General features: G+C 42.7%; 1 protein-coding gene across 7 annotated transcripts in view; it reads left to right on the forward strand.

The window, feature by feature from the left end:
• The first annotated feature begins 6,770 nt into the window (after positions 1-6,770).
• SAP130 (Sin3A associated protein 130) overlaps positions 6,771-25,520 on the forward strand; it is a 74,282-nt gene continuing 55,532 nt past the window's right edge. For 4 of the 7 annotated variants that reach the window (XM_061135630.1, XM_061135634.1, XM_061135632.1 and 1 more), the window contains exons 1-7: positions 6,772-6,908; positions 8,544-8,661; positions 15,014-15,249; positions 15,949-16,107; positions 17,305-17,416; positions 18,546-18,670; positions 20,272-20,396. In XM_061135630.1, coding sequence (XP_060991613.1) covers positions 8,550-8,661; positions 15,014-15,249; positions 15,949-16,107; positions 17,305-17,416; positions 18,546-18,670; positions 20,272-20,396 — 869 coding nt within the window. In that variant the 5' untranslated portion in view covers positions 6,772-6,908; positions 8,544-8,549. Of the gene's footprint in view, positions 6,909-8,509; positions 8,662-13,577; positions 13,648-15,013; positions 15,250-15,948; positions 16,108-17,304; positions 17,417-18,545; positions 18,671-20,271; positions 20,397-25,520 lie in introns of those variants that run through there. The other 3 variants (XM_061135631.1, XM_061135633.1, XM_061135636.1) reach the window with 3 other exon arrangements.

Raw genomic sequence — 25,520 nt, forward strand, 5'->3', positions numbered from 1 at the left:
AACAAATCACTACAAACTTAGCAACTAAGAACACACACTGATTATCTCACGGTTTCTGTGTGTCAGGAGTCCTGGCATGTTTTTGGTCAGTCCTCTGATCAGGCCTCACAGGCTACAATTAAGGTATCATATGGACTAGGTTGTTATCTGGAAGCTCAACAAAGAAAGAATCAGTTTCCAAGTTCACTCAGGTTGTTCAGTTCAGTCGCTCAGTCTTGTCCGACTCTTTGTGACCCCATGAATCGCAGCACACCAGGCCTCCCTGTCCATCACCAACTCCCGGAGTTTACTCAAACTCATCCCCATCAAGTCGGTGATGCCATCCAACCATCTCATCCTCTGTCATCCACTTCTCCTCCTGCCCGCAATCCCTCCAAGCATCAGGGTCTTTTCCAATGAGTCAACTCTTCACATGAGGTGGCCAAAGTACTGGAGTTTCAGCTTCAGCATCAGTCCTTCCAATGAACACCCAGGGCTTAACTCCTTCAGAATGGACTGGTTGGATCTTCTTGCAGTCCAACGGACTCTCAGGAGTCTTCTCCAACACCACAGTTCAAAAGCATCAATTTTTCAGCGCTCAGCTTTCCTCACAGTCCAACTCTCACATCCATACATGACCACTGGAAAAACCATAGCCTTGACTAGAAGGACCTTTGTTGGCAGAGTAATGTCTCTGCCTTTTAATATGCTGTCTAGGTTGGTCATAACTTTCCTTCCAAGGAGTAAGCATCTTTTAATTTCATGGCTGCAATCACCATCTAAAGTGATTTTGGAGCCCCAAAAAATAAAGTCTGACACAGTTTCCACTGTCTCCCCATCTATTTCCCATGAAGTGATGGGACCCGATGCCATGATCTTGGCTTTCTGAATGTTGAGCTTGAAGCCAACTTTTTCACTCTCCTCTTTCACTTTCATCAAGAGGCTCTTTAGTTCCTCTTCACTTTCTGCCATAAGGGTGGTGTCATCTGCATATCTGAGGTTATTGATATTTCTCCTGGCAATCTTGATTCCAGCTTGTGCTTCTTCCAGCCCAGCATCTCTCATGATGTACTCTGCATATAAGTTAAATAAGAAGGGTGACAATATACAGCCTTGACGTACTCCTTTACCTATTTGGAACCAGTCTGTTGTTCCATGTCCAGTTCTAACTGTTGCTTCCTGACCTGCATACAGATTTCTCAAGAGGCAGGCCAGGTGGTCTGGTATTCCCATTTCTTTCAGAATTTTCCACAGTTTATTGTGATCCACACAGTCGAAGGCTTTGGCGTAGTCAATAAAGCAGAAATAGATGTTTTCCTGGAACTCGCTTGCTTTTTCAATGATCCAGCAGATGTTGGCAATTTGATCTCTGGGTCCTCTGCCTTTTCTAAAACCAGCTTGAATGGAAGTTCATGGTTCACGTATTGCTGAAGCCTGGCTTGGAGAATTTTGAGCATTACTTTACTAGCATGTGAGATGAGTGTGATTGTGCGGTAGTTTGAGCATTCTTTGGAATTGCCTTTAGTAGGGACTGGAATGAAAACTGACCTTTTCCAGTCCTGTGGCCACTGCTGAGTTTTCCAAATTTGCTGGCATATTGAGTGCAGCACTTTCATAGCATCATCTTTCAGGATTTGAAATAGCTCAACTGGAATTCCATCACATCCACTAGCTTTGTTCATAGTGATGCTTTCTAAGGCCCACTTGACTTCACATTCCAGGATGTCTGGCTCTAGGTGAGTGATCACACCATTGTCATTATCTGGATCATGAAGATCTTTTTTGTACAGTTCTTCTGTGTATTCTTGCCACCTCTTCTTAATATCTTCTGCTTCTGTTAGGTCCATACCATTTCTGTCCTTTATCGAACCCATCTTTGCATGAAATGTTCCCTTGGTATCTCTAACTTTCTTGAAGAGATCTCTAGTCTTTCCCATTCTATTGTTTTCCTCTATTTCTTTGCACTGATTGCTGAGGAAGGTTTTCTTATCTCTCCTTGCTATTCTTTGGAACTCTGCATTCAAATGGGAATATCTTTCCTTTTCTCCTTTGCTTTTCACTTCTCTTCTTTTCACAGCTATTTGTAAGGCCTCCTCAGACAACCATTTTGCCTTTTTGCATTTCTTTTCCATGGGGATGGTCTTGATCCCTGTCTCCTGTACAATGTCGCGAACCTCAGTCCATAGTTCATCAGGCTCTCTGTCTATCAGATCTAGTCCCTTAAATCTATTTCTCACTTCCACTGTATAGTCATAAGGGATTTGATTTAGGTCATACCTGAATGGTCTACTGGTTTTCCCTACTTTCTTCAATCTAAGTCTGAATTTGGCAATAAGGAGTTCATGATCTGAGTCACAGTCAGCTCCCGGTCTTGTTTTTGCTGAGTGAATAGAGCTTCTCCATCTTTGGCTGCAAAGAATATAATCAATCTGATTTTGGTGTTGACCATCTGGTGATGTCCATGTGTAGTCTTGTTTTGTGTTGTTGGAAGAGAGTGTTTGCTCTGACCAGTGTGTTCTCTTGGCAAAACTCTATTAGCCTTTGCCCTGCTTCATTCTGTACTCCAAGGCCAAATTTGCCTGTTACTCCAGGTGTTTCTTGACTTCCTACTTTTGCATTCCAGTCCCCTATAATAAAAAGGACATCTTTTTTGGGTGTTAGTTCTAAAAGGTCTTGTAGGTCTTCATAGAACCATTCACCTTCGGCTTCTTCAGCATTACTGGTTGGGGCATAGGCTTGGATTACCGTGATATTGAAATGTTTGCCTTGGAAATGAACAGAGATCATTCTGTCATTTTTGAGATTGCATCCAAGTACTGCATTTCAGACCCTTTTGTTGACCATGATGGCTACTCCATTTCTTCCTAAGGGATTCCTGCCCACAGTAGTAGGTATTATGGTCATCTGAGCTAAATTCACCCATTCCAGCCCATTTTAGTTCACTGATTCCTAGAATGTCAACATTCACTCTTACCATCTCCTGTTTGACCACTTCCAATTTGCCTTGATTAATGGACCTAACATTCCAGGTTCCTATGCAATATTGCTCTTAACAGCATCAGACCTTGCTTCTATCACCAGTCACATCCACAACTGGGTATTATTTTTGCTTTGGCTCCATCGCTTCATTCTTTCTGGAGTTATTTCTCCATTGATCTCCTGTAGCATACTGGGCACCTACCGACTTGGGGAGTTCCTCTTTCAATATCCTATCATTTTGCCTTTTCATACTGTTCATGGGGTTCTCCAGGCAAGAATACTGAAGTGGTTTGCCATTCCCTACTCAGGTTGTTAGCAGAACTCATTTCCTTGATGTGTAGGACTGAGGGTCCATCTTCTTGCAGGTCTTTGGGTGGAAGCCACCTTCAACAGCTAGAGATTGCTTGTAGTCCCTACAGGCCACCCACAGTTCCTTGCCATGTGAGCTGCATAACTGCTTCCTCAGGCCAGATATGAGAACCCCTAGACTGTCTTGCAGCAAGAGAGAGTTTTCTACAATGTAACATGGTCACTGAAGTGACCTTTGCCATATTCTATTTATTAGAAGAGTCACAGGTCCTGCCACATACAATGAAAAGACAAAAGGACATAAGCACCAACAGTGGGATCATTAGAGGTCATCCTAGAGTCTGTCTGGGCTTCCCTTGTGGCTCAGCTGGTAAACAATCTACCTGCAGTGCAAGAGATCTGGGTTCCACTCCAGTATTCTGGCCTAGAGAATTCCATGAACTGTATAGTCCATGGGGTCACAAAGAGTAGGACATGACTGAACGACTTTCACCTTCACTTCACTTTTAGAGTCTGTCCACCATGTCACAATGGTTTTAAGTAAGCTCATATCCGTCACATCCTTCATGTGTGTAGCCTGGCGGGTTATAGTGCATGGGATCGCAAAGAGTTGGATACAACTTAGTGATCAAATAACAAAAAAAACAAGAACAATGATACTCTCATTTTTCAGATGAGTTAACTGGAAGGAACTATACTTTATTGGCTGGGGTTGGGCCAAAGAGAGTCTCTAGACCTACAGGGACCAAAGAGTCAGTATCATCAGATCCCACAAGGCCGAGTGAGAGCCAATGGGGTCAGTAGCAGAAGCCAAAGAGAGCTTCACTGATACTTGCAGACCAGAGGGTGCAGATGACCCACTGATATTTGACTGACCACCACAGAACATTTGCACTGAGAATCTGCCTTCCTTGTTACCAGAGAACCACCCAGCAGATGTGGTGTCTGATGGTGTCTCTGTTCAATCCATCCAAACTATTTCCTTCAAGAACCCAAGATACTAATAAGCCCCTGCAGCTGGCAGGGGGTGCTTGAAGACCTGCAAAATGTGGAAGGTTCAACCTGGATGTGCAACACAGAGGCTGTCTTCAGCACACCAAGTTCAGTGAATGGGAATCCTAAACCCTAGCAACTCAACCAGGGGTGAAACATCTGTTTTCCTTCAAGTATCCATTATGTGAAGGACTAGAGACATAAGTGAATAAAGCAGTAACTAATGAAAATCTGGATTTCATTCATGTACTATGGAGGTGTTTGGGATTATAGTTAGCAAGTATTTATTGAATCCTTCCTGTTGACGGGAGATACAAAGATGAGTAATTTCTCTCTCTGCCTAATCCAGGAAGACAGGGTAGATATATTAGTGCTATAATAGAGGTACTGAAGAAATATATAAGGAAGTATCCCATAGGGTATGGGAAAGAGAGGAATTCCTTTCTTTCCACTTAGGCACTGTAAAATGGGCAGCACTCTGCTATATGCCACGGAAAGGTGGGGCCTGCAGAAGGCAAAGCTTGAGCAAAGGCTTGGAAGCCAAGCTGTGTGGAGAACAGGTGGAAATTATGGTTGACACAGTAATCAACCATACGTGAGAGGTAGGAGGGACTAAAGCCAGCCTTTGAACTGGGTTTAGGGATTTGGAATATTAATAGATTCTGAAGTCACTGGAACATCATAGATAGGAATAACAGATACAGAGGAATGCTTTAGAAAAAGAACTCTACAGAGGACAGGTTGGGGGTAGTAAGAGATCTAAGTGGAGGCAACACTACCAAGGTCCAGACAGGAATTAATGAAATGTTGAGCCAAGTCTATGAACGCAACAAGAAAGGAAGTACAGAAAACCATAGGCTGATTCTGGAAGATGAAGAGTGGAAACCAACAAGAATAAAGCCAAAGGCAGAAAGGGTGGACGGTGATGCCACGGCCATTAGCCAAACCCAGAAATCAGGAGTACAAAGGTGAGGCAAATCAACAAAAGTGGCCAATATGTTAAGTCTCAGGGGGTTGTGAGACATATGTGTGGAACTGTAGGTGTACAAATCATGGGAGAGGTCACCACACCAATGAAGTGGAGTCATTTTTGAAAATGATATTTGAAACTGTGAGGGTGCATCAGACTGGTCAGGAAGATGGCATAGCATTGAGAGAGGACTGGAGCCCTGGAGAATGCGGTACATGTGAGAAAGACAAGGCATAAAGGAGCTTAATAGAGACAGAAGTAGCATCAGGAAAGAGTGTGTTTCTGGAGACCAAAGGAGTTTATAGTTGATTTACAATGTTGTGTTAGTCTCAGGTGAACAGCAAGACGATTCAGTCACACATACACATGTATCTATTCTTCAGTATTCTTTCCCCAGAGGGAAGAATATTTTAAGGAGGAACTAATGTTGGTAAAACTAGACAAGCTGAAAACTAAGTAAGGACCACTGGGTGAGGTGAGAGGGTCACTGGCAACTTAGGGGGAGCAGCCTGAGAAGCAGAGGCAGAATCAACTGCCTAAGGAGAGAGGAGGCTAAGGTATACCACATCAGTTACTCTTAGAAGAAATTTGAGAAGGGAAGAGAGTGAGAAACGAAAGTGGCTTGAGGAAGGAGAAGGATATTTTAGGTTCATTCTTGAAGCCACGAGCTACGCTCTTCCTAGCAAGAACATAGCTGTACATGAAAGGAAGAAGGATGTGAGCCCTTTTTATTTCTTAACACAAAACTCCAGACCTAAATTACCATCTGGGAAGGAAGGAGGGAGACATCATCTCTATTTATCAGACTCAGATTTTGCTTCGGCAGTTTTGACCAAGTCTTGTACAACCATATAAACGCCATCCCTCCACTCTAAACAAAACAACAAACCACCACCACTCCCTCCGCTTCTTCGCAATCTGGAAAAACCAAGCAGGTACAACGTGTCCGAGTCCTTCGCCTCTCCGAGCCGGCTTTAACCTGAGAGTGCTCAGCTCAGCTCTCTGGTGGGTCCGGCCCGATGAGCAGCTTCCGACGCGGAGTCCAGCGTAAACCCAACAGAGTCGCTCCAGTTTCGCGCATCTCATTCTCCCACGATGCTCAGGCTTCGCGGGCCATGGCCTCGGTGCGAACATCAATTACAGTCAGAAAACCCCTCGGCCCTGCCTGCAGCTCCTTCGGCCCAGTGTAGTCGGCCTCCATTACTCTTTTCCAGCGAGGCACCTCCTTCGAGAAAATGAAACCTGGTGCCATCAGCTGAAGCAAAAGGGTGGGACCTTTTTACTAGGCACACGGAAAAGGCAGAATCAACTCAGACAGCAAAGGGGTGTGCTACCCGGCCCGGGTCGCCAGGACGCCCCGCCCAGGCCCGCCCTCTAGGCATCAGAGACTACATTTCCCAGAGGCCTCAGCGGCCCCGAGGGGCTGGCCAGTCCGCTCTCTGCTCACACTGCGCGGTGACTGGCTTCCTCGGAGGAGGGCGGGGCCTAGTCCAGCCAATGGGTGAGGGGCTCGTTACGGCGGCGGAAGCAGTGGCGCTGGGTTGAGGGGTGGGGGGCAGAGTGCTAGCGCCTCGGCGGCGGCGGCAGGTCCCGGAGCCCGAGGACGTCGGCTCCACAGGCGGAGAGCGCACGGAAGCAAGCTCGAAGTGGCGCGGCGGCCACTTGGCGCAGCACTCAGGTAATGGCGGGACGGGCGCCCGGGAGCGAAGGGGAGGGGAGGAGACGAGGGGGCGGGGCGGCCGAGCCGGGCTGCAGCGTCCGTCCCGCTGCGCGTCCCCGGGGAAGGGCAGCGGTGCCTCGTCTCCTGCGGCGTAGACCTGTGCTCTTTCGCGAGCTGAGCACGGCAGTTGGCCCGGCGGCAAAGGCCCGGTGTCCTGCGGCAAGGAAAGGAGAGGCGTCGGGAGGGCTGGGCTGATCCGGGCGTGGGGGCGTGGCGGGCGTGGGCCTTGGCGGGGAAGCTGAGAGGCCGGGGGAGCGCGGGCGGGCGGGCAGCCCAAGGAGTTTGGCTCCTGGAGCAGTTTAAAGTGACTCTCCACATCCGGGCCCTGCGCCCGCCGCTTTCAGACCCCGACCGAGGCGGGGCCTCCTAGCTCCCCGCCCCTTTCGCCGGCAGCGCCTGTCTTCCTCTGCTATTGGCTCAGCCTCGAGGGCTTTGGGCTGCCCCGGCGAGGCTCGCGCCTGGTTGGCTGGCAGTCGGCGGGAGGGTGGGGCGGGATCAGAGCTAGCAGACCGCGGTGGATTGGTCCGGGCGCTGGAGTGACGCGCCCGGCGTGGGGCCAATGGACAGGCGGGGGAGGTAGGGGCAGGTTCGGGGGAAGAGGACTGGAGCGGAGCGGTGGCCGGGTGGCCCGGGTGAGCGGGGCCAGAGGAGCTGGACAGCGGCGGGTCCGAGGCGCGCTGCGGCGCGAGCCCTCCCGGCGACCTCGGAACGCAGCGCCGCCACCGAGATGGGTCCTCCGCGGCCCTCTCAGCCTGGCGAGGTGGAATCGGGAGGGAGGGGAGGGCGGCGGGCGGCGGCTGCAGGTAGAGGCATACTGGTCCTGAGCTGCTCAGAATGCCTAACCCCCTCCCCGGAGAAGAAGTCTTAGAGACCCCATGTGTCTGGAGACCCGTGTTCTCCGACGTCAGCTGTGGGCTTCTGGGTGGGGGTAGGATTGCGGGCGTATCGAGGATATCGGCAGAGCTTGGCTCCTGAGGGGAAAGTGAGGGTCGATTTTAGGGAAGGTGGTGAAGGTCTCCGTTCCCTCTGGCTCGGTGGCGGTCTGTGAAAGGGCGGGATGAAATCCGTCACTGAAGGCCTGTGCAGAAAAACATGAGAATTCCTTTCGGATCAGGTCTTGATGTAAGGCTTCTGATCCTTTCTTAGGACAGGGCATCTGCCTCCGATTCCTCCTTTGACACATTGACGACAGTTTTGTACACCTTGGTGTGAGGCTTGGCTTTCAAAGGCACAAGCCGTTTGTCATGAAACTTTACAGAGAAATGTATGTATTGTGTTAATACATGTCATGTGGCTGTTGCACACGATGTAGTGTCGACTTTTTCGTGTGGCAGGTCACAAGTATTTGGGAGGGAGTCATAGTATCCCTCAGTATTACATAAACGATTTTACCATTAATTGACCATATGTGCATGGAAACCTTAAACAATTTAGACCATTTCTGCACTGTATATTGAACACAAGTATTATTTTCGATAAATGATGCTGCATTTGCTTTCCTAAAGGAAGATATAGGTACTAAAAATGGTTTAATTTCTCATTATTGGTTCTAATCTCAGAATCCAGTAATAACCATGTGACTGTGCACTGCAGGTGGAAATGAGTTCTCAACAGTTTCCTCGGTTAGGAACCCCTTCCACCGGGCTAAGCCAGGCTCCTTCACAGATAGCCACCAGTGGTTCTGCAGGCTTGATAAACCCAGCTGCAACAGGTGAGATGTGTGATATTTTTCTGCATTGCTTTCTGCTTTTAAAATAGTGCAGGTTTTCTAACTTAAAAATTAGCAAATTCTTGGTGGGGTTTTAGTAAATACTAGGTTATTGAATTTGAAGAAGGGATATATATTACAATTCTAATGTAAATAAGGCTTTTTTTCCGTCCTGTTTTAATCACTTGATCCACATATGCCAGAGTATAGGTGAAACTTAAAGCATGCTTATAAGATACAAAATGTATTAATGTGTTGTTATTTAACTAAGGCCCAGAAGTATAATAATAGTGCCATGAGGGTGGGCAGAGGCATAGGAACTTATAGGAACTTGCCTTTTAGGAACTTACTGTTTAGGAAAAGAGATTTTTCTAAAATGTGTATGCGCACATATATGCAGCTTGGTTTTTAACTGAATGCTGTTAGATTAGATCAGTGAGTGGCCTCAGTTGGTAATGATTCAGCTGGCCAGGGAGTGTTTGGCAATGTCTGGATACAGTTTTAGTTGTCACAGATAGGGGGTGCTATTGGTATCTGATATTTATTTAGAGTCCAGGGATGATGCTGGATATCCTATATTATGCAGGACAGACCTCCCCCACCCCCAACAAAGTATTCAGTCTAATCAGCAGTGCTGAAGTTGAGTTACTCCTTCAAATAATCTGTATGTTATACATATCAAGTAAAAAGTATTATTACTTCTGTATTGGCAAAGTGAAATAAAGTACTCCTTCTTCTATTCCTTTCTTCTTCTATTCCTTTCTTTACTGCCTGATTTCTGTGTTCCTTATCATGGTATTCCTCCTACTTAACAGTAGCTGCTGACATTTTCTGAGTAAGCGATAAGTTCCCAATTTTCTTGACCTTGGGACTTTACATAGTCTGCCTTTTGTGCTTTTTGTTTGTTGTGTTTTGTGGGGTTTTTTGGCTACAGTCTTTCTTCTTCCTCTCCACACTTACTTATCTGGATAGTCTTTGTTCTTTCTTGAGGTTTCATCTCAGATGTCACTTTTCTTTGGGAAGTCTTTACTGACTCCATCAAGCATAGCAGTTCAGGGTAGGACCTCCTCCTAGAAAGAAAGCCAGGACTTATCTGTCCATATTCCTTTGCATGTGCTATTCTTGCTACAGTGTAGACATCAACAAATTCTTACAGAGCGGCCTCAAGTTCTTTTCTCTTTAACAAATATTTTTGACAGTGTTTTCTCTGGTATAAATTGACAGCGGAATTTTTTTTTTTTTTTTGCCGAGCTGTGTGGCTTGCACGATCTTAGTTCCCAACCAGCAATTTAACCTGGGTCATGGCAGTGAATACACTAAGTCCTAACCACTGGACTGCCAGGGAGTTCCCATACCAGAATAATTTAAAGGAGCATAGCTGAAGAGAATATTTTTGAACATCGATTTGTAAGAATTATACTGCTCATTAAGAAGGGTATCAGTTAGCAATAGTTGCCCTCAGATTTTGTTGAGAGGGAAATCATTGACTTAGGCCAAAAATTTCTGTAATTTTACTTCCGAAACGTGTCTCTTTTTTCCTTCAATTGGTCTAAGAAAGAAAACAAAAGTTTTCCTTACGTGGTTAGATGTCTTTCTGTATTTCATGTTGCATCTATTGAAAGAAGTAATTTGGGATCCTAGGCATGTCAGGATTTTAAGTACATGTTCACAGTTCAAAAGTATAGATTGCAATCAATTGTCTTAACTACTGCTTGAAGTTTTTTTTTTCTTTCTGATGAAAACAAACAACTCCAAATGCCTGGAAGGAAACAATAAATGGTTTCAAAAGAGCTTAATGGAAAATAATCAGTGTTTAACACTTAATGAAAGTGTTAAAAATCAAAGTCTTCCTGGACAAATAGGTTTGGGAGAAAGTTATGAAATTGTCTGTTTTCTTTAAAATTTTACTTAGAGGAAAATCTGTTTGGGTAGTCAGGAAGGTTAAAAAATCAATTGAAAATGGAAAGACACAAGTAAAGTGGTCTTTATTCACAATCATCATATATACAGAAAATACTAAAGAATGTTTTAAAAAGCTGTTAGAACTAATAAGTGAAATTAATAAAGTTGCAAGATAAAAGTTCAGTGTACAGAAATCAGGTATATTTTTAAATATTAGTAATGAACAGTGAAATTTTTAAAATGTCATTTACAGTGGCATTAAAAAAACCTAAAAAGTACTTAGGAATAAATTAACAAAATATGTGTATGACCTGGGGTTAGAAAACTATGTAAAACATTGCTGAGAGGAATTAATGATTTAGGTAAATGAAAAGATCTGTCATGTTTATAGATTGGAAAACTCAGTATTTTCCTTTACCCAGAGGGACCTGTAGATTCATATAAATCCTAATCAAATTCACTTCAGGTACTTTTCTAAAAACTGACAGCTGAATCTAACATTTATGTAGAAACCAAAGGACCTAGAATAGTCTAAGCAATTTGGACAAAAAAGAAGAAAGTTGCTTTTTATCTGCTGCCTTACTTCAAGACTTGGTATAAAGCTGTACTAATGAAGACATTGTTAAATTGGCATAAATCACTGGATCATTGAAACTAACTAGAGGATCCAGAAATAAACCACAATGGTTTATTAACCACATAATGGTTAATTGATTTTTGATAAAACTACATAGAGAGTTCAATAGGGTATTGACAAAATAGTATTAGAACACTAGAATATTCATATGAGAAAAAAATGAACCTTGCCCTCTATGTCCACCATGCATATAAATTAACTCAATGTGTAATTGTGAACCTAAATATAAAACTTAAAATTTGTAAAAGAAAACATAGAAGAAACTACTTGTTACTTTGGAGTAAGTAAAACTTGCTTAGGGTACAAAAAAATACTGATTATAAAGGAGACAGCTAATACGTTGTACTAAAATGACTGCTCTGCAAAAGACATCATTAAGTAAAATAAAAAGGCTGGCCAGCAAATGAGAGAGGACATTTGTGATAGATGCATCAACAGAGGACTTACTTCCCGAATATGTTAAAAATTTGTAACACTAAAGCAAAAAGACAAACAGCCGGTTTTTTTTTTTTTTTAATGGGCAAAATATTTGAATAGACACTTAATCAAAGATGCTATATTAAAGCCAGGTAAACACATTAAGAAAATTAAACTGTATTAATCCCAGGGCAGTGCAAATTAAAAACAATAGTAAGAAACTACTGTACACCCACCAGAATGACTAAAAAAGACTGACGATACTAAGTTTTGACATGTTTGTGGAGCAAGTAGAACCCATACATTGGTGGGAATGCAAAATAATCTAGCCACTTTGGAAAACAGTTTGATACAGTGTCTTAAAAAATTAAGCAAGAGTTTACCATACAACCCAGCAATCTCATTCGTAGGCATTTACCCAAGATAAATGAAAATGTGTGTCACACATACAATGACTTCCTCAGTGGTTCATAGAAACCTTATTCATGATAGCCAAACACTGGAAAGAACCCAGATTTTATCAACTGGTGACTGGATGCGCAAAGTTTGGTTTAATCCATACAGTAGAATTATACTCAAAAAGAAGCAAACTAGCATTACGTGTAATAAAATGGAGGAGCGTCAGAAGCATTTTATTGAGAGAAAGAAGCCAGACCGAAAAAGATCACTTATTGTATTGTGAAATTCCAGAAAAGACCAAACAATAGTGATAGAATGCAGATCAGTGGTTTCTAAGGAATAGGGCTGGGAGGGGAGGGAATTGACTGCAAAGGGTCATGAAGGAATTTGTTAAAGTAATAGAAAATGTTCTATGTCGTGATTGTGTTGTGATTACAATACTTAATATGTTTATGTACATTTAATTTTATAGAACAAAACAGTAAATTTTAGAGATATGAACATATATTTATTTCTCTTTGTGAAATATGACCTGTGATCATATAAAAAGAGCTTCAACATTACTAGTCACCATGGAAATGTTAATTAAAACCACAATAAGATACCCAATACACACCCACTAGAAGGTCTGCATATCAAGAATTGGTGAGGATGAGGAGCAACTGGACCACTAATACGCTGCTGGTGGAAACATAAGATGAGTCAACCACTTTGGAAAGTAATTTGACAGTTTCATATAAAGTTTACTATTTGACCTAACCAACCTGCCAATTTGTTGGTGAATGCGTGCTAAATCACTTCAGTTGTGTCTGACTCTTTGTGACCCTATGGACTGTAGTCTGCCAGGCTCCTCTGCCCATAGGATTTCCCAGGCATGAATACTAGGGTGGGTTGTCATGCCTTTCTCCAGGGGATCTTCCGACCCAGGGATCAAACCCTTGTCTCTTACATCTCCTCCATTGGCAGCTGGGTTCTTTACCGCTAGTGCTACCAGATGTTGGTGAGAATGTTAAAAAAAAAATTGAATTCTCTTAGAATAGCTGTTTTATTGTATGCAAATTATACCTCAATAAAGTGATTTTAAAAATCAAAATTTTAAAAAATTTGAATGAGCTAGGAGAAAAATCAATATATAACAAAATATAAGACATACTTTCGCCTTTTCTCTGAGCACATTTTTCCAAGAAAAAAATTTCTAATTTTTTCGATGTTCGATGAGCAGGTCATCGAACAAGGACTCAGTGCATGTGGTTATTTATTTCATAGTCGTGATAATAGCAGAAATTTGGAAATAACTTAAAAGCTCATCTGTGATATAATGGTTTAAAAAAGTATAGTACAACTATGCAGTGGATTTCCATTTAGCCCTTTTAAAATTATACAGTATATATCTATTACTCAGTGATTTCTCTCTTCGGTATATATATGTATTTAATAGAAATGATATGAATGTTCACCAAAAGACGTACATGAATATTCCTAGCACTCCTATTCATAAATAGTGAAAGAAGTGAAACTTAACTGCTTGCTGGCAGTAAGATGGATAATTTGTGATTTATTCAAGAATTGGCATACTGTACTGAGGATGAAAGGTCTGCAGCTGCATGGAGTAACATGGATGAAGCCTCATGCCTGTAAGTGAGAGAGGCAGGACGCAGCCTGGTGCATTTGGCATAAGTGTGTTCATGTAGAGCTCAGAACTGAGATAGCAGTACCCTGCAGTGTTAGAAGTTAGCATAGTGAGTATCATTGGGAGGAGCAGTGCCTGGATTTAGGCTGAACAGAGGGTTTCTGGGGAGCCAGTAGTATTCTGCTGCTTGATCTAGGTGCTGGTAACTCAAGTGTATTCAGTTTGTGAAAGTTCACTAAGCTATAAAATCAATGTTTGTGCACTTGTTTTATGAAGGTTATAGTTAAATGAGGACTTCCTCGGCAGCCCAGTGCCTAAGATCTGTTTTCCACTACAAGGTTCACGGGTTCAGTCGCTGCTTAGGGAACTAATATCCCACATGCCGTGCGGCACACCAAAAATAAATAAAAACCTACCTAAAATTAAAGAGCCGAGAAGTGTCTGAGGTTTTACCAAAATAGTAACTTGGTGCTTTTGGGGGAGACTTTGGGAGCAGTTTTACTTTCTGTATAGTTTTCCAAATAATTAAAAAAAATTTTTTAAGTGTAATCTTTATATTCAGAAAAATAGCATCGTTTTAGGAAAATGACAGTGCAAACTAATATTTTCACAGACTCTCTTCTTTCATTTACATTAGTTCCTTTATTTTTTTTTTAACTTTTAAATACGTTACAAGCTCTCATGGTCCAAAATTCCAAAAGAAAAAGAGTATACACTAAAAAGTATCTCTTCTCCCTGTCCCCCACTCACTGCTTTCTTTCCCTTCAGGCAACCAAGGTGATTTGGAGATAGGTTATCACTGTTCAAATAGAAATGTGTTTATGTTTGTGTGTATTTTATTTTTTCTCTGTGCTATACCTGGCTATTTGCATATATCTTTTTCATAATAGATATTATACATTTTTTCCATGAGAGTACCTAAAACATTTTCCTGCTTTGTTCTTATATTTGCATGCTAGTCTAGTGTGTGAATATGCGATAATTTATATAACCAGACCACTGTTGATGGACTTGTAGGTTTTTTCAATTCCTTTCCTGGTATATAAATGTTGAAACAAATAACTTATACCTAACTCTTTATACATATGCTCTGTATCTATAAGATACGTCCCTACAAGTGGAATTGTTGAATCTCAAAGAGTACATGCATTGTAGTAACAATAGAGCTTTACTCGTTTACTCTGTAGAGATATGGACTGAGAAATTTGTTTTGAAATGTTGTATGTTCTTAGACTTAAGAACTAAAGTAATCTTTTTAATATTAAGTTTTTATAACTTTTTAAATCAGTGTTTTAAATGAAACTGTCTTAGGTCTCGTATCACAGTTTCAGCTACGTGAGCTCACTGTTTTTCCTTCGTGTCTTTGCTAGTCAATGATGAGTCTAGTCGAGACGCTGAAGCCGCTGCCCGGGAGCACGTGGGTCCCAGCAGCTCCCTGCAGCCCCGTGAGGAGAAGCAGGAGCCTGTTGTGGTAAGGCCCTACCCGCAGGTGCAGATGTTGTCGACGCACCACGCTGTCGCCTCGGGCACGCCCGTCACAGTGGCAGCCCCACCAGCACATCTGACGCCAGCAGTGCCGCTGTCATTTTCGGAGGGACTGATGAAGGTAATGGAGAGGCTTAAAGTGTCACACTGAACCGCAGTAAAGACTGGCTAGTATTTCTGACAGTGCTCACAAAGTCAGGCTAGATCCTGGGATCGTAGCTTTCTCCTGTTGACCCATCAGTCCAGCTCCTGTCTGTAACTCAGAGTTTCGCTCTTCTGCAGTACCTAGTCCTGTGCCGCTGGGCAGTTGCCATCACAGGATCTTTTCCAGTATCCATATTGACATAGATTTTATTCAAAAGTTGTGGGCGTACTAGTGTAGCTTTTATCTTGGAGTGGCATTCTTCTCCAAGATTTTATTTGCTAATTTGGTTGAGAACATCGTCTTGTGTGTATTACCTTGTGGGTATGTTTTAGTTACTGGGAGTTTTGTTTACTTCCACCCAGACTTGGGGAGGCAGCACAGTATAGAAGAATGTGGGCTGTGAGCCATACAGATCTGGGCTTTATTCCTGTTTCTCGTTTTTACTGTCTGTGTGGCTTTGAGCAAGGAACTTAGCCTTGCTTTGTATGTTTGCACACCTGTAAAATGGAAATGGTAGTACTTCAATGGAAAGGCTGTGATGCTAAGAGATAAAATATACAAGGCTTCTGGCATCTTTCCTGGCATTCTCCAGGTTTGATTTGTGTACGTATATAGAATGAAATGCATCACTAGTAAAAAGCTATTGATATGTTTCGTGTGGTTTTCTGTTTGCAGCCGCCCCCGAAGCCCACCATGCCTAGCCGTCCCATTGCTCCTGCTCCACCTTCTACCTTGTCACTCCCCCCCAAGGTTCCAGGGCAGGTTACCGTTACCATGGAGAGTAGCATCCCTCAAGCTTCAGCCATTCCTGTGGCAACAATCAGTGGACAACAGGTTTTTTTCCTCTTAATTTGCTGATTTTCAAACTGAGATGCCAAACTGTTGATCACTATTTATTGAATGCCAGCAGTACGTTAGGCACTGGACTAAACTAAAAAATTAACTAGTCACAGTATCTGCAAGGGGTCAAGAGTAGAGTTGACAGAGAGGGATGGCATAGGGAGTAAGACCAACACACATAGTGGTCTTGTCATTCAGCCCATATGTATTGAGGATCTGCTGTGTGCGAGGCTCCACCCACAGTGTGAGAAACAAACCTAGATAAGACAGCCCATGACTTTGAGCTCAGAATCCAGTTGTGCTTGGTTTATAGGTACAGAACTCTAGTGGGTTAAGAGCAGCCTCACAGTAGGAGTGCTGCTCTAGGTTATTCTCTGGGCAGAGTAATGTGTATCTTTTGGGCAACTGGCAGGTTCCCTCGGCAGCCTACCAGTCGTGAACATTTATTTTAAAGTCTCATATTTAGCTTCATTTTTTTCATTGTAATCCTCCTCCATAATATGTGTTTTATTTCTTTAAATATTTTAAATTACTTACCAGTGAAAACTGAATCTCAGAACTTCTCCTTAAAGTTTACAAGAAAAAAATAGGTGTTCCAAAAAGATGCACTGTGGTTTTTTCATTTTGTCATACTGCTGAATACTCCCAGAAGTGTTGAAACGTCCACCTGAGAAGCACTGGCGTCAGGGTTGGGCGAGTGTGAGGAAGGGACACTGGGGGGTGAGCTGAAGAACTCGCAGGGGGATGCCCATTGGATATTGACTAAATTTACTTGGAAATCCTGGCCGGCATAAAGAATGCGTGAATGTAGTGGCATGCAAAGGAAATAGTGAGAGTAAGAAGAAGTAAGCTGTTGGCCAAGATAAGAGAAAACAAGGGTGAGAGACTGCTGCTGAAAATGTGGGTGTCTGTAGGGATTTAGTCACTTGTGTCATCAGTGACAGGGATGTAGCAGTAGCTCGACCCAAGGCAGCTGATGGGTCCTTCCTGTCACCACATGCCTGCTGGCACAGGTCATCATGCAGTATGCTGTATAAAGAAAGCTAAATGTCCTGCCCCTTGGGGTGCTCACTATGTATAAGGGACAACCCAGCCCACATTGAGAGGCAACTGGCTTCATAGAAGCAGTGCCTAAGCACTTATGGCTAAAACCAGACACTTGGAAATAACATTCCATCCTATTTTTTGAAGGGACATCCCAGTAACCTGCATCACATCATGACCACAAATGTACAGATGTCTATCATCCGCAGCAATGCTCCTGGGCCCCCTCTTCACATTGGAGCTTCTCATTTACCTCGAGGTAAGGCTGCGTGTTTTGTTCAAACTCTTGAAATTCAATGACAGGTATACATTTGGTAAAAGATACAGTAACACAAAGCATATCCAGAATGAGCTTTTTGAAGCTGCAGGACAGGAAAAATAAACTTAGATAAATGCACATTTTTAGCATGGCTTAATAGTTGCTTTGGAGAAGGAAATGGCAACCCACTCCAGTATTCTTGCCTGGAAAATCCCATGGACAGAGGAGCCTGGTAGGCTACAGCCCATGGGGTCACAAAGAGTCAGACACGACTGAGCGACTTCACTTCACTAATAGTTGCTTATTATAGTTGTAATAACAAGTATGTGTCTGTGTGTAAACTTAAAGCAATTCAGATTTTTAGTATGATCTAAAAATTGTCCTTTAGTAATGAGGAGCTCCTAAAAGCTATGGTAATCTAAACATGGTCTTCATTTTTAATAAATAACTCACAAATGTTAATACTGGCATTTTTGAAGTTTAGTGGAAATGGTTACTCAAATGTCTTTGTTCATATGGCAATAAGCTGAATTTGTTCTTAAAATTACATTCTAATAGTTTGTACAGTATTAAGTTTAGTGAGTTTTCAACTACTTGGTCAGAAATTGTCACCTCCTGTGAGAGAGGATAAAATTATTTTGGCAAAAGTCTGGTATTAGATTATCTCTCTTAACATACCTTAGTGGTTCTCAGAATGAGGTTCAGATACTGCAGGGGAGTCTGGTGAGGTCGAAACTGATACCTGTGCCCTTTTCTCGGTGCTGACGTAGGCACTGATGGTGCAAAGGCAGAGGTGGTGCAGGTGAGTGCAACTGTCTGGTGGTTTAACTGCTGAAGCCTCGGCCTGAATCAAGGTAACAGCACTATCTTGTGCTTCACTGCTGTGTACTTGTAGTTACAAACAAAAAGCCAGTTTCAAGAACATCCTTGAAGAAGCAATACAGATTATTAATGTCAATCTCAGCCCTTGAGTGCATGTTTTCTTAATTTCCTATGTGATGAAATGGGAAATACACATAAAACACTCAAGCTAAATACTGACATACTGAGCTTATAGGGAATATAATTGCAGCTGTTTAAATTGTGAGCCCAGAAGCCACACTAATGAAAAACATGCTCTTTTTTCCAGGTGCAGCTGCTGCTGCAGTGATGTCCAGTTCTAAAGTGACCACGGTCCTGAGACCCACCTCGCAGCTGCCGAACGCCGCTGCGGCTCAGCCGGCAGTGCAGCACATCATCCACCAGCCCATCCAGGCACGCCGGGGCCGCGGGCGGGCAGCCAGCAAGTGCTAGGGGCCTGCTCCGGGCTATTCGCTCTGCTGGGCGCTGCCTGAGTTCTTAAACCTTGAGGGACTTTTGGTCTAGTTGCCAGGATGTAGAGAAGGCTGAATTATATACAGTGTCATGTGGTCTGCTGTGAGAATTTAGGAGAGAGGTGGGGAGGCCAGGCCTTTTGTTGGGGTGAGTGTGGCAGTGGGGATTCAGAGAAGTGAAGAGGGAGTAAAGGGAGCAGCGTTCTGAACAAGGCAAGAAAGCAGGCGGTTGGTTGTACAGTGTGGAGTAAACACTAGTTAGAACCAAGTAATTCTAGTTTGGAAAGGGATATGTGAACCTATAACATTTTAAGCACCTTTTTATGCATGTATGTATGTGTTTTGAAGAAGATGGTCTATGCTTTCCCACTTTTTTCAAGGAAATCTGTGGCCTCAGTACTACTGAAGTATAACATATTACTGTGTGGCACCATGTCTCTAAATTTGAGACTCTAAGACAGAGTGTAAACTTGGTTTTTTACACAGTAGAGAGCTACTGCATTTTTTAAATACAGTGGTATATGATCAAAGAAATATCTCTGAAAATCTAACCTGACTGAACTATATACAGAACATGGAAGTTCAGTGCCTTTAGGGGCAAGGCTGGTAGCATGTGTGAAACAGCTTTAAGATAATACGGGAAAGTGCTGATTAGAAGGCTGGGTAAGCTATACCTAGCCTAGAGCTTTCACATTAAAACAAAAAGATCTTGCTGGCTAATAAAACACATTTGGAGACTAGATTAGGGCCCCAGAAGATAACGTTAGGAAGGATTGGAGAAAGAAGAGAACCAAGGTCAGGAGCTCGCTCGTGAGGAAGACGGTACAGCAGACCTAGTGTGAGACGGCAGACTGTAGAAGCAGTGCAGTGGGCACAGGTCTGCAGGTGAGGACAGAGCAAGGATGGGCAGAGCGTGCGCAATTACCTGCGTGTGTCACGATCGGGAAAGAGGGACTGCTCTAGAGCCGAGATGATGGAGGAACTGACAGCAGACAAGCCAGGGCAGCCCGGTGTGGAATTAGTTTGCAGGTGAAGATCTGACACACGGACGTAGGAGTAAGGGAAGTATATCCACACGAAAGCGTCTGGGACCCTGCATCTTCCTCGGGTAAAGAATGCTGTTTCCAGGTATTCGCTTTTTTTAGCATGAGAGCCAGCAGTTCCATCCAGTTCTGTGAAGGATTGTATAGTCACGAAAAGTGTCTGCTCTCAGACCAGCAAGAGATCTGTGGTAACTAGAGCCGAAGGGTTAGCTTCCAGTTTGTGCTAATAGTAGGACAGAATTTTGAATCTGGTCATATTTGAAAAGGAGGGACTTGTGTACTGTCCAGTCAGAATTGGGGTTTTTTTGGACAATTCTGACTCTTCGCCTTCTAACAGCCTATCTAAAAAGAGTTCCTTAATGAGAATGGTTAGAGTTTACTTTCATTTGGATTTAAACATACTTATTTAGAGGCCCAGGTTTCACATTATACTTGTAGTGTCTGGCACACTTTATTTCGCCTTTTAAGTGAAGTATTTTTTTTTCTCTTCTCTTGGTAGTCTCGCCCACCTGTGACCACCTCTAATACCATCCCTCCGGCGGTGGTAGCAACCGTGTCAGCCACCAGAGCTCAGTCTCCAGTCATTACTACGACAGCAGCCCATGCCACTGATTCCACACTTAGGTATATTTGGGGATCTGGAGATCAGCCATCTTGTCATCTTTCCGTCTTATTTCCTCTTTTCCTTCTTTCATTCCTTCATTCGACTCAGTATTTTTTGAGTGCTTATTTTTTAATGAACCATGTAGTATTCTACATACTGAGGTTAAAGCCATGAACAAATAAAAAGATTCCTGCCCTCATAGAGTTTCTCTTTCTGAAACTATGACTGGAGACATGCAATTGAAAAATACATGTTTTTTTAGGTGGCAGAGAGTGCTTTGGGGAAAAATTAGGTAAGGCAAATGGGATTTGGAGTGACAGGTAGGCAGTGCAGGGGGCTTACTATTTCATATAAGGTAATCAGGGAGGGCTTTGTTGATAAGGATACATTTGAACAGAAAATGGAAAGATGGTAAATGAGCCCTCTGGATGTCTGGGATGAGAGTGTTCTAGGCAGTGGGAACAGTAAAAGCAAAGGCCCTAAGATAGGAGTGTGTTTAAAGGGAAGCCTTAGCCGAGTTTGGAGGAAAGCATCACGGTAATCTGAATTAGTTGGATCGGCCTGGTTGCTGGAGAGAGCAGGCTGCGAGGAGGCCAAGTTAGAAACATTGTTTATAGGGGATGGCAGGGATCCAGAGGGAGAAGCGTTGGAGGTGAGAAGACATAGTGAGATTCTGAATAGAATTTTTCAGGTAGTCAAGAGGGTTTCTGAGGAATTAATGTATGGGGTTATGGGAGAATGAGAACAGTCAGGATTATGCCAGCACTGGTTGGCTTTGCAGCTGGGAGAGCGGAATTGCCTTAACTTGAGATGAGGAACAATGTGAGGAGTAGGTTTGGGGCAGGAATTCCGGATTTTGATTTGGGGCATTTTAAGGTTGTGCTGACTTCTGAGCCCCCCAAGTGGAGATTTTGAGAAAGGTTAATATATGAATCTGGAGTCCATGGAAGAGTTCTGGATGATAAAATTTAGGAAGAAAGCATGGATGAGGAAGAAGTTTTTGAGAGAGAAAATGGCTCCCAGTTGAGAGGTCTGTTGAGGGAGGCAGTGTTATCGAGGGAAAACCAAAATTCATTAGGGCAGGAAGATAGTGGATATATTCACAGAAGAGGTTGAAGGATGTAGGGGATTTCGCTAAAGACTGATTGTGAGTCCAGAGGGTATAGCGGAAAGATTGAATGTTTGAAAAATGAAGATAGTACAATTGATTTACAAGCCATACAGGGAAAGAGTCTGGTCAGTGAGGGAAGGTTACCAGTGCTTTTTGTGAATGACTCAGTAGGAATAAAGACACAATGTTATTTGTCCTCACAGCCTTCACCATTAGTTTGCTTGGATGGCCATGGGGGAAGGCAGTGTGGTGAATCTTCCCGGAGCGTGCAGAATTCTAGTGGTCTTTCTTGATTCTTGCCATTGCTTTTGTGGGTACCAGGGAAGGGGCTTTTGGCAGTGTAAACAAAAAGTGATTCGCTGAACAAAAGAAGGGGTAGTGGACGCTTAGAGCAGAGCTGTCAAGAACTAGAGACCATCTGTAAGACTTGTCTATCGGTTGCAAACAGTCCGAGATGCCTTCTTGGTTTCTTCCTTGTTTGACCAGGTAAATGAAAAGCAGGCAAGGGAAGGAAAGCAGATTTTAGAGAGAAGGGTGAGTTTTGGGATACTGAGTTTATCTGTGAAATAATCAACTGGCTGTGGCAACAGGTTATTGAAGAGATGTCTTTGCCTGAGATACAGGATTTTGACGTCATTAACACGGGCTGTAGGTAACTGAGTCTATCTGTGAAATAATCAACTGGCTGTGGCAACAGGTTATTGAAGAGATGTCTTTGCCTGAGATACAGGATTTTGACGTCATTAACACGGGCTTTAGGTAACTGAGTCTATCCAGGGGGATTAAATATAATGAGAAGAGGGCCTGGAATAGAACTCTGAAGAAGTAACACTTAAATGCAGAAAAGTGCCTAGGACTTAACTTTAACCACTAGCTCTGTCATTTACTAGTTGTGTCATTTACTAGTGACTTGTGTGTGAGTCACTTAGTCTTGTCTGACTCTTTGTGACCCCATGGACCATAGCCCACCAGGCTCCTCTGTCCATGGGATTCTCCAGGCAAGAAACTGGAGTGGATTGCCATTTCCTTCTCCATGTGTAACCTTAGGCAAGTTTTAAAATTAATCTAATCCTTAGTCCCCTCTTCAATAAAATGAAGACACTTTACTTTTTGGTGATAGACTATATTGTTTGAGGTACAAAGAGATATAATTGCCGCCATAAAACAGACTATGTGTTATTCATGTTAACTTTATAGTACCTTTTAAAAATTAATACATTCAGATGGTGTGATGAAATTCACAGGGTATAAATGTGTATACAATAAAAATTAGGGTTAGATTTTTTCTTTAAACTATGTTGAATTATCTTTTTCAGTGTATTGTGTTTTTACTTAAAAAATGGATGTTGAACTTTGTCAAATGTATTTTCAGCATATAACACTATCTTTTCACTCATAAAACAAATATTTGCTGTGTACCCCCTCTGTATTCTAGGCATTAGAAATGCACTAGGGAGTTAAACAGACATAAACTGTAATAATCAAATGATTTTTTTCTGTTTAAATGATCTATAACTATGATAAATTTTCTAATGTCTCAGTTCAGTTCAGTCTCTCAGTCGTGTCCGACTCTGTGCGACCCCATGAACTGCAGCACTCCAGTCCTCCCTGTCCATCACCAGCTCCCGGAGTTTATCCAAACTCATGTCCATCGAGTCGGTGATGCCATCCAACCATCTCATCCTCTGTCGTCCCCTTCTCCTCCTGGCCCCAATTCCTCCCAGCATCAGGGTCTTTTCCAATGAGTCAACTCTTTGCATGAGGTGGCCAAAGTATTGGAGTTTCAGCTTCAGCATCAGTCCCTCCAGTGAACACCCAAGACTGATCTCCTTTAGGATAGAGTGGTTGGATCTCCTTGCAGTCCAAGGGACTCTCAAGAGTCTTCTCCAGCACCGCAGTTCAAAAGCATCAATTCTTCTGGGCTCAGCTTTCTTTATAGTCCAACTCTCACATCGATACATGACTACTGGAAAAACCAGAGCCTTGACTAGACGGACCTTTGTTGGCAAACTAATGTCTGCTTTTTAATATGCTGTCTAGGTTGGTCATACTTTCCTTCCAAAGAGTAAGTATCTTTTAATTTCATGGCTGCAATCACTATCTGCAGTGATTTTGGAGCCCAAAAAAATAAAGTCTGACACTGTTTCCACTGTTGCCCCATCTATTTCCCATGAAGTGATGGGACCAGATGCCATGATCTTAGTTTTCTGAATGTTGAGCTTTAAGCCAACTTTTTCTCTCTCCTCTTTCACTTTCATCAAGAGGCTTTTTAGTTCATCTTCATTTTCTGCCATAAGGGTGGTGTCATCTGCATATCTGAGGTTATTGATATTTCTCCCAGCAATCTTGATTCCAGCTTGTCTTCTTCCAGCCCAGCGTTTCTCACGATGTACTCTGTGTATAAGTTAAATAAGCAGGGTGACAATATACAGCCTTGACGTACTCCTTTACCTATTTGGAGCCAGTCTGTTGTTCCATGTCCAGTTCTAACTGTTGCTTCCTGACCTGCGTACAGATTTCTCAGGAGGCAGGTCAGGTGGCCTGGTATTCCCATCTTTTTCAGAATTTTTCACTGTTTATTGTGATCCACACAGTCGGAGGCTTTGGCATAGCCAATAAAGCAGAAATAGATGTTTTTCTGGAACTCTCTTGCTTTTTCAGTTATCCAGCAGGTGTTGGCAATTTGATCTCTGGTTCCTCTGCCTTTTGTAAAACCAATTCTAATGTCTAATTCCCTTTAAATTCTAGAGATGGACGGTGGACTTCCCTGGTGGTCCAGTGTTAAAAATTCATCTTGCCATGCAGGGGATGCACTTTTGAGCCCTGGGCAGGGAACTAGGATCCTACATGCCTCAGAGCAGCTAAGCCTGTGTGCCATAACTAGGCAATGAAAGATCCACATGACACAATGAAGGTCCCAGGTGCCACAGCTAAGACCCGGTGCAGCCAAATAAATATTTAAATTCTAAAGACAGAAAGTTTAAACAGACCAATTTCCATAGAAAAAAATAGAAAATTTCAAAGCACTATCTCGCAGAAAATCACCTGGCCCAGATGATTTCACTGAATTCTACTGCACTCTAAAAGATCCAATAAACCAAAAATAATTAAATTAGTTCAAGAACTGGAAAAAGAAAGGAAATTTCCAAAGAAATTTAAGTGGTATGTCTTCATCTGTTAAATAAATTCAGTCCTGTCTGCCAGTTCGTTGATCATTTTTTTGTTGTTCTTCATCACTTACTTGAATAAAATTTATTCTCTTTCAGCAAGGGCTTATAGATGCAATATTTTGAATTTTCACATGCTCTAAATTGTTTCCCAGATATCCTTATACTTAAAAAATAGTTTGGCTGATAAGAACTTTTTTGGTTCCTGTGTTATTTTTTCTTTTAAGTTTTATTTATTTGTTTATTCATTTTGGCTGTACTGGATCTTCATTGCTACACATGGACTTTCTTTAGTTGGGGTGAGCAGGGGCTACACGCTAGTTGGGGTGCACAGGCTTCTCATTGCTGTGGGTTTTCTTGTTGCAGAACACAGGCTTTGGGGCGTGCAGGCTTCAGTAGTTATAGCTCATGGGCTCTAGAGTGTGAGCTCAGTAGTTGTGGCATATGCGGTTGGTTGCTCTGCAGCATTTACAGTCTTCCCAAACCAGAGATGGAACCTGTTTCTCCTGCAGTGGCAGGCAGATTCTTAACCACTGGACCACCAGGGAAGTCCTGGTTTCTGTATTTTTTCCCATGAGTATTTTCATGAGATATTTTCCCTCTGCTTTCTAGAGCTAAGTAGTGTATAGCCTGATTTTTTTTTTAATCTTGTTTGTCTTTGAATTTCACCATTACCATTACGTATCAGTTTGTTCTGGAACATGATGTGCCTTTTTAATCTGCACCATAACACTATATTTATGAAAGTTTTCATGAGTTGTATCTTTTTATATTTGTTCAATTTTGTTCTATTTTTTGGGGTGGGGAGGAACATCCGATGATGTGCTTGTTGGATCTTTTTGCATGACTTCCTTGTCTAACCCTTT

The sequence above is a fragment of the Dama dama genome, chromosome 33 (genome assembly GCF_033118175.1).
Source record: "Dama dama isolate Ldn47 chromosome 33, ASM3311817v1, whole genome shotgun sequence".
Lineage (NCBI taxonomy): Eukaryota > Metazoa > Chordata > Mammalia > Artiodactyla > Cervidae > Dama > Dama dama.